Here is a 9,500-nt window from a genome sequence, read left to right as displayed (position 1 = left end):
TGGCACTGAACTGTCAATGCCATTATGAAAGGTGGAGGAGGAGGAGGAGGAGGAGGAGGAGGAGGAGGAGGTTGAAAATAGAAGTTGTAGGGAGGAGAGAGAGAGAGAGAGAGAGAGAGAGAGAGAGAGAGAGAGAGAGTAGGTACCTAATGTAAAAGTCGTATTATGGTTGTGCGTGCGTGCGTGCGTGCGTGTGTGTGTTACGATAGGTCAGTCAGTCCACCTCTCTCTCTCTCTCTCTCTCTCATTGACGTATATAACAGAATCACCATATACCAGACAAATCTCACTTATCTACACACACACACACACACACACACACACACACACACACACACACTTAACATGCTAACATAACATTAATAACTACGAGACTTGCCAACCAATCAGCTGTCGCCATACCGGGGTGGGGCGATGACGTCACGACCTCGAGGGTATATAAAGAGGGCTGCGTCCGAGTTTGGTTTCAGAGGAGGTTGAGACGAGGTACTGGAAGGAGGGATTCTACGGTACTTTTGGCTTTCGGTGGCGTTAAGTGAGAGAGTGTACGTGTGTGTGTGTGTGTATGTGTCTACTTCAAGATGCTTCGTGGACCCAGACCCAACACTTACAAGGCGCATATGTCACCTGTGGACTCCGGTAAGTGTGATAATTAGCGATATTATTATTATTATTATTATTATTATTATTATTATTATTATTTTTATTGATTTTATAACTACATCTATTTTTACTATTACTACTACTATTTCTACTATTATATTCTTCCTATGAGAGTAATATTGATGATAATAATAATAATAATAATAATAATAATAATAATAATAATAATAATAATAATAGCTAAACAAGTTATTTTTTTACGTCTTTCATATAATTTATTTTTTCTTCTTTTTCTTTTTCTTATTCTTATTCTTATTCTTCTCTTTCTTTCTCTTCTTCTTCTACTACTACTTCTACTACTACTACTACTACTACTACTACTACTACTACTACTACTACTACTACTACTACTACTACTACTACTACTATTATTTTCCCGTAACAATGAAAGAACGTAATAGTGAAAAGAATAACCATTTAAATACAACAACAACAACATCAACAACAATACAAAAGAACACAATACTAAATGCTCTTCTTCCTCTTTGCTATAAAACGATTCCACTTCATAAATATCACACACACATACGTACACACGTACATACATACATACATACATATATACATACATACATATATCTAAGATGGCGCCACTATAAACACTTGCCTGCGCCATGACGGGCTGGTTCTATAGGCTGGCACGCAAAAAAATAAAAAATAAATAAATAAAAAATACATATATACATACATACATACATACACACATACATTACGTTCATTGATTCTTTGTGTACGTAAAATTCCATGCATAGTTTCCTTCATCACATTCTTTCTTCATTAACTTTTTCCTCCTTCCTTCCTTCATCAAATTCTTCCTTCCTTCCTTCCTTCCTTCCTTCCTTCATCAAATTCTTCCTCCTTCCTTCCCTCCTTCCTTCCTTCCTTCCTTCCTTCATCAAATTCTTCTTCCTTCCTTCCTTCCTTCCTTAAATCAAATTCTTCCTTCCTTCCTTCCTTCCTTCCTTCCTTCCTTCCTTCCTTAAATCAAATTCTTCCTTCCTTCCTTCCTTCCTTCATCAAGTTCTTCCTTCCTTTCTTTCTTCCTTCCTTCATCAAGTTCTTCCTTCCTTCCTTCCTTATATCAAATTCTTCCTTCCTTCCTTCCTTTTATCAAATTCTTCCTTCCTTCCTTCATCAAGTTCTTCCTTCCTTCCTTCCTTATATCAAATTCTTCCTCCCTTCCTTCCTTTTATCAAATCCTTCCTTCCATCCTTCCTTCACCAACTTCTTCCTTCCTTCCTTCCTTCCTTCCTTCATCAACTTCTTCCTTCCTTCCTTTCTTCATCAACTTCTTCCTTCCTTCCTTCCTTCCTTCCTTCCTTCCTTCCTTCCTTCATCAACTTCTGTCCTTTCTATTCTCCTTCCCTCCTATCTTTCTCTTCTTCCTCCATCAATTCTTTCCTACATTTCTCTCCGTCCTTCATCAATTTCCTCCTTCTTCATAAATTTCTCTCCGTCCTTCGTAAACTCCTTCTTTCTCTCCATGATTTCTTCCTCCCATGATAATTCTCCTAAGATGATAATGATAAGAAAAACAGCAAGTAGAAATAACAACAACAACAACAACAGCAGGGAACAGTAGTAACAATAACAATAACAAAACAAATAACAACAAAAAAAAACTCGCCTCTAAACTCCCCTTCCCTCTCTCTCTCTCTCTCCTCCGAAACAGAATTCTTCGACTTTCCCGGTGAAGCAGACGAGGCCGCCGCTGCCCTGCTTGCCCGACACCTGCTTAACCTGCTGGAGAGGGCGCGCAGGACCAAGCTGAGGGTTCTGGCTAACAATAACAAGAACAACGATGATGATAACAGCAATAACAACAAGAACAATAACAATAACAGGTCGGCGCGGAGGAATTCACTCGCGCCGTGCAAGATTAAAATACAGGAGAAGGTGAGAGTTGTGGTTGTGCTGGTAGAAGTAGTAGTAGTAGTAGTAGTAGTGGTAGTAGTAGTAGTAGTAGTAGTAGTAGTAGTGCTGACCCTTCCTTTCATTTCTTTGTTCTTCACACACACACACACACACACACACACACACACACACACACGCATACAAAACAAGCGCAAGACGAAACACAAATATACAATGAGAGAGAGAGAGAGAGAGAGAGAGAGAGAGAGAGAGAGAGAGAGAGAGAGAGAGAGAGAGAGAGAGAGAGAGAGAGAGAGAGAGAGAGAGAGAGAGAGAGAGAGAATCTTGACTATGCGGTTTAGTTCTGGTCACCTTACTATAGAATGGATATCAGAATGTTAGAATCGGTGCAGAGAGAGAGAGAGAGAGAGAGAGAGAGAGAGAGAGAGAGAGAGAGAGAGAGAGAGAGAGAGAGAGAGAGAGAGAGAGAGAGAATCTTGACTATGCGGTTCAGTTCTGGTCACCTTACTATAGAATGGATATCAGAATGTTAGAATCGGTGCAGAGGAGGAAGACTAAGATGATTCAGGGGTTACGAAACTTGCCATACGAGGAAAGACTCAAACAGTTAAACTTGCATTCTCTAGAAAGGTGAAGGGTGCGTGGAGACATGATCGAGGTTTATAAATGGATGAAGGGCTTTAATAAGGGAGACATTCATAAGGTTTTGTTGGTAAGAGAACCGGGTAGGACACGTAGTAATGGGTTTAAACTGGACACATTCAGATTCAACAGGGTCATAGGAGAGAATTGGTTTAGGCCTACTAACAGAGTGGTGGATGAGTGGAATAGGCTTAGCAGTCATGTGGTGAGTGCCAATACAATTATCACAATCAAAAATAGATTAGATAACTTCATGGACAGCGATATTAGGTGGGGCAGATACACGGGAGCTTAGGTTCAAAGGAGCTGCCTTGTACAGACCTACCGGCCTCTTTAAATAAGGGATTGAATGACCATATTCTCAGACGCTTCGCCGCTCACACACTCACATTCGTCAGGGTTTTGGTAGGGGTATTGGGCATTTCCAGAGCTACATTCATGACCCTGGTGGTAGTTTGACCCCTCTGCTGTACCTTGGGGCCAGTTTAACAGTTCAACACATGCAGTTATTGTGAGCGCCCTAAACAAACTATATATTCGTTATTTCTACTCAATCCCAGATACTAAAGAGATTTCTAGCGTGGTTTTCTAAAGTTTCCCTCTTTTTATATCAACACCAAACACTTTACAAGGCGTTTTCTAAAGGTTAAAGAGGGGGTCAGTCGGGTTCCAATGAGTGTTTCCTTAGGTTCACGGTACAGAGGAAGGGTCACACTACCACCAGGGTCATAAAACTACTCCTGGAAATGCCCACAACTCCTACGAAAGCCTTGTCAAATATGTGTTCTTAGCTTCACGGTACAGAGGAAGGGTCAAACTACCACCAGGGTCATAAAACTACTCCTGGAAATGCCCACAACTCCTACGAAAGCCTTGTCAAATATGTGTTCTTAGCTTCACGGTACAGAGGAAGGGTCACACTACCATCAGGGTCATAAAACTACTCCTGGAAATGCCCACAACTCCTACGAAAGCCTTGTCAAATATGTGTTCTTAGCTTCACGGTACAGAGGAAGGGTCACACTACCACCAGGGTCATAAAACTGCCCCTGGAAATGCCCACAACTCCTACGAAAGCCTTGTCAAATATGTGTTCTTAGCTTCACGGTACAGAGGAAGGGTCACACTACCACCAGGGTCATAAAACTGCCCCTGGAAATGCCCACAACTCCTACGAAAGCCTTGCCAAATATGTGTTCTTGGGCGGCGAAATGTCTTGTAATATACTATCGTTTCTCACATTACAATTTCTAAAGGTCAAAGATGGGGTCAGTCGGGTTCCATTGAGTGCTTCCTTAGGTTCACGGTACAGAGGAAGGGTCAAACTAACACCAGGGTCATAAAACTACTCCTGGAAATGCCCACAACTCCTACGAAAGCCTTGTCAAATAGGTGTTCTCGGGCGGCGAAATGTCTTGTAATATACTATCGTTTCTCACATTACAATTTCTAAAGGTCAAAGAGGGGGTCAGTCGGGTTCTAGTGAGTGTTTCTTCAGGTTCACGGTACAGAGGAAGGGTCAAACTAACACCAGGGTCATAAAACTACTCCTGGAAATGCCCACAACTCCTACGAAAGCCTTGTCAAATAGGTGTTCTTGGGTGGCGAAATGTCTTATACTATCGTTTCTCACATTAACAATTTCTAAAGGTCAAAGATGGGGTCAGTAGGGTTCTAATGAGTGTTTCTTCAGGTTAATGGTACAGAGGAAGGGTCAAACTACCACCAGGGTCATAAAACTACTCCTGGAAATGCCCACAACTCCTACGAAAGCCTTGTCAAATATGTGATCTTGGGCGGCGAAATATCTTATAATACGACGCTGTAGTATTTCGTGTTTGGTTAGGGAGCTTACGAACTTCATGGATTGGACTGTGAAATCGGCTTTTAAACGTGAAAAACAACCATGGAAACCCGATTTCAAACTGTTCTCAAGGGGGGCACCTGTATCTCCGCCCCCCTCCCCCCCCCCTCACCTGGCGGCCACGACCTCTCACCTACCCCCCTTCTTCCCCCCCAGGCCCGCACCGGCACCCCATCCCAGTGGCTCCACAAGCTGCTGCCCGGCTCAGACACCGTGCACGTCCTGCTGCCCGAGGACTTCATCACCCGGGTGGTTCGCGACGCTCTCAGGATGACGGAGGGGGAGGAAAAGGGCATCAGGTAAGGAAGAAGAAGGAATACATAGAAATACATAGGAATACATAGGAGTAGAAGAAGAAGGAATACATAGGAATACATAGGAGTAGAAGAAGAAGGAATACATAGGAATACATAGGAGTAGAAGAAGAAGGAATACATAGGAATACATAGGAGTAGAAGAAGAAGGAATACATAGGAGTAGAAGAAGAAGGAATACATAGGAGTAGAAGAAGAAGGAGAATAGATAGGAATACATAGGAATAGAAGAATAGAAGAAGAAGAGGAAGAGGGGGAGGAGGAAGAGGAAGAAGAGGAGGAGGAAGACAAGTTACAAATATAAATAACTCTTCCTCCTCCTCCTCGTCCTCCTCCTCCTTCTTCCCAAAATATAAAAAAAAACAATACAAAAGAAGGAATAGAAGGAGAAGAAGAGGAAGAGGAGGAGGAAGACAAGTTACAAATACAAATAACTCTTCCTCCTCCTCCTCCTCCTCCTCCTCCTCCTCCTTCTTCCCAAAAGATAAAAAATAAAAAACAATACAAAAGAAGGAATAGAAGGAGAAGAAGAGGAAGAGGAAGAAGAGGAGGAGGAAGACAAGTTACAAATATAAATAACACTCTTCCTCCTCCTCCTCCTCCTCTTCCTCCTCCTCCTCCTCTATCTTCCCAAAATAAAAAAATAAAAAAATAAAAATAATACAAAATCAGCGTTGTCCCACATTCTAACGCAAGCATATCGATCATCATCTCTTTAGGCTACTCTTTACTTTTGTCTTTTAGGGGAGCGGCGAGTAGCGAGCTTTTCTTTTTTTTTCTCTCTTTTTGTTGCCCATGAACCGTTCTCTTTGATGTAAAAAAAAAGAAATATTTGGGGGCCAGTGGGGGCGGGGTGTATACATTTCTACCCCTGCGTCTTTCTCCTCGCCTAACGCCTCCTCTCTCTCTACCCAGGGCCTGCACACTCTGCCTGGAGCTCTGGGATGGAGATAAGCGTTTGGTGCTGGGCCGTATTGTGTGTGACCCGAGAGTGGAGACATCTTATACCTTGTACGTGAGGCTGGTCAAGGCCACCCCCCCCCTGGAGGCTACGACGTTCAGGTGTGTAAGAGAGAGAGAGAGAGAGAGAGAGAGAGAGAGAGAGAGAGAGAGAGAGAGAGAGAGAGAGAGAGAGAGAGAGAGAGAGAGAGAGAGAGAGAGAGACAGACAGACAGACAGACAGACAGACAGACAGACAGACAGACAGAGAGAGAGAGAGAGAGAGAGAGAGAGAGAGAGAGAGAGAGAGAGAGAGAGAGAGAGAGGTGAGGAAGGTTACCGAGGGAAGTTGAATGAATTATGGAAAGGAGAAGAAGAAGAAGGAGAAGAAGAAGAGGAAGAGGAGGAGGAAGACAAGTTACAAATACAAATACCACTCCTCCTCCTCCCCCTCCTCCTCCTCCTCCTCCTCCTCCTTCTCTTCCCAAACCCAAAAAACAAAACAAAAAAACAAAAATCCTTGTTATCCCACATTCTAACGCAAGCATCTCCTTTCTTTACAGGTTTTTCAACACGAGTACCTATGACCCCATCTACATCAGCCCGGGCTACCAGCTGGAGAAGAAGAAGAAGAAGATGATGGCGTAGAGAGAGAGAGAGAGAGAGAGAGAGAGAGAGAGAGAGAGAGAGAGAGAGAGAGGGGGGGTAGCGAAGTTGGAGTCTCTCGTCATGTTATAAGATTTGAGAAGGAGAAGAAGAAGAAGAAGAAGGAGGAGGAGGAGGAGGAGGAGAAGAAGAAGAAGAAGAAGAAGACGAAGAAGAAGAAGAAGGAGGAGGAAAAGAAGAAGAAGAAGAACAAGAAGAACAAGAACAAGAAGAACAAGAAGAAGAAGAAGGAGGAGAAGAAGAAGAAGAAGAAGAAGAAGAAGAGAATTAAAATATATATTCTATCCATACTTAATCTATACATATATATATCTATGTATGTGTGTATGTAACAGTAGCAGTAATAGTAGTAGTAGTAGTAGTAGTAGTAGTATTCAATTATCGCATTTATTCATTCATTCATCTGTAATCATCATCATCATCATTATCATTATTGTTATTATCATTGTCATTATTACTATTATCATTATTATTATCATTATTATTAAGATTATTATATTTTTTGCCACTATTTTCGTATATAAAAGAAAGAATATTAATTATGGGCGTTGTTTTAATGGGTCTATCCTAACTATGAGAGAGAGAGAGAGAGAGAGAGAGAGAGAGAGAGAGAGCATCTTAGCAAAACAGATCAAGGCTTTTCCCAGCATCCTCTCTCTCTCTCTCTCTCTCTCTCTCTCTCTCTCTCTCTCTCTCTCTCTCTCTCTCTCTCTCTCTCTCTCTTCTATTTGTAGCCCCGTTGGAGAGACAAAACATAAACAAAGCACCCAAGACCCAGAATAGGACCAAGCGACCACAACAAACCCTCATGGGGGCTGAAACGGTTATTTCGTAGGCCCCAGAAAAGTAAAAGTTCGACCACTTAGAAACCAGAAAACGCAAAATCTCCCCCAGAATCGGAAAGAGCACATCAGAAACCCCTTATAACACCCAACAGCACCTTTGTAACAGCAGTGACAGCCTTGGAATCAGTGAAATAGGGGATGGAGGTGCTAGCCGTGAAGTGACCGTGGATACAAAGTTATTTATAAAGTGAATATTCGACCACTTAGAAACCAGAAAACGCGAAAACTCCCCCAGAATCGGAAAGAGCACATCAGAAACCCCTTATAACACCCAACGTCACCTTTGGAAACAGAAGTGACGGCCTTCAAATCAGTGAAATAAGAGAGAGGAAGAACTACCCCCATATATAACCTGAAAAAAAAGTGGAAATTCGACCACTTAGAAACCAGAAAACGCAAAAACTCCCCCGGAATCGAAAAGAGCACATCAGAAACCCCTTATAACACCCAACAGCACCTTGGAAACAGCCGTGACAGCCTTGAAATCACTGAAATAAGAGAAAGAGAGGAACTACCCCCATATATAACCTGACAAAAAATAAAAATTCGGCCACTTAGAAACCAGAAAACGCAAAAACTCCCCCGGAATCGAAAAGAGCACATCAGAAACCCCTTAAAACACACAACAGCACCTTTGGAACAGCAGCGACAGCCTTATAAACAGCAAAAATAAGGAGAGACGGAAGACTTAACAAATGGCGTAGATTCCAGACTCCTTATTTAAACCCCATTTGCAGACCATGGCGCCATTTCCAGGGGTCGCGGGGGCCATGGCGACCTACCAGCGACTCAGCACTTTACTCCGAACCCTCCGGCAACCATCCACGACCTGCGGATTACGAGAAAAACGGAAAAATATGACAACTTTTTCATCCCATAACCCCAGCACGTTCTCGACCCTCAGGCGTTCCTATGGCTTTCCTGTGCCTCTGTGGCCCTATGGAGTGGTGCCAAGGGTCCAGTGGGGGTCTAGAGACATCCTGACACCATTACGAGGCACCTGGCACCCTTGTAACAGCCTGTACCAGATGAAATATAGGCTGTTACACTCCTCTTCAAGTTCACGCCAGAAGGATATTCCCGAGTACCTCCTTGGCAGCATCAGTGAGGTGACTGTGGTGGTGTTTGTGTTGCCTTGCACTCTTGTTCCTCTTTGTGATCTTGTTGCCCTTCCTCAGGCTCTGTTTCTTCTCTCTCTTCTCTTACTACACACGCACACACACACACACACACGCACACACACACACGCACACACATCCTTGACTCACATTCACCAAGCAAACAAGAGAGAGAGAGAGAGAGAGAGAGAGAGAGACACATTCCTCACTCACATTCTATGCATAACAAACATGATCACCTCTGACCTCCTCCTCCTCCTCCTCCAGGGGTGCTGTGGGTCTGGCCAGGGGCAGGATAACACTGTTGGTGACCCTGGTGCCATGGGTGTGCTGTGAGGTCAGAGTGTGCTGGGCCAGGTGGTGGGTCAGGTCACCCCGTGGTGTGCCCCAGAAGGTGTGCCTGGTACTGGTTACAGCCAGTTGTCAACACTGCCACACCCGGCCCCTGCCCAAGCCAAGCCAAGCCTCCTCCTCCTCCTCCTCCTCCTCCTCCTCCTCCTCCTCCTCCTCCTCCTCCTTCTCTGTGGAAGATTACTTTACAATTGATCGATCAAATAGAACAAGAAGAAATCAC

The 9,500-nt window shown here is 43.5% G+C and overlaps 2 protein-coding genes across 2 annotated transcripts in view; both read left to right on the top strand.

Annotated features, from left to right (window-relative positions):
• Positions 1-450: 450 nt before the first annotated feature.
• LOC127010105 (uncharacterized) lies at positions 451-7,505 on the top strand. The gene is made up of 5 exons (XM_050883939.1): positions 451-639; positions 2,336-2,559; positions 5,201-5,343; positions 6,274-6,420; positions 6,861-7,505. The coding sequence occupies exons 1-5, from the start codon at positions 582-584 to the stop codon at positions 6,943-6,945; spliced, it is 657 nt and encodes a 218-aa protein (XP_050739896.1). The 5' UTR covers positions 451-581; the 3' UTR covers positions 6,946-7,505.
• A 753-nt stretch (positions 7,506-8,258) lies between these two features.
• LOC127010104 (mitochondrial DNA helicase-like) overlaps positions 8,259-9,500 on the top strand; it is an 11,815-nt gene continuing 10,573 nt past the window's right edge. Inside the window, exon 1 of the mRNA XM_050883938.1 lies at positions 8,259-8,917. Coding sequence (XP_050739895.1) covers positions 8,549-8,917 — 369 coding nt within the window. The 5' untranslated portion in view covers positions 8,259-8,548. The remainder of the gene's footprint in view (positions 8,918-9,500) is intronic.

This window comes from Eriocheir sinensis, chromosome 42 (genome assembly GCF_024679095.1).
Source record: "Eriocheir sinensis breed Jianghai 21 chromosome 42, ASM2467909v1, whole genome shotgun sequence".
Classification (NCBI taxonomy): domain Eukaryota; kingdom Metazoa; phylum Arthropoda; class Malacostraca; order Decapoda; family Varunidae; genus Eriocheir; species Eriocheir sinensis.
This window is presented reverse-complemented; position numbering and strand designations above follow the sequence as displayed.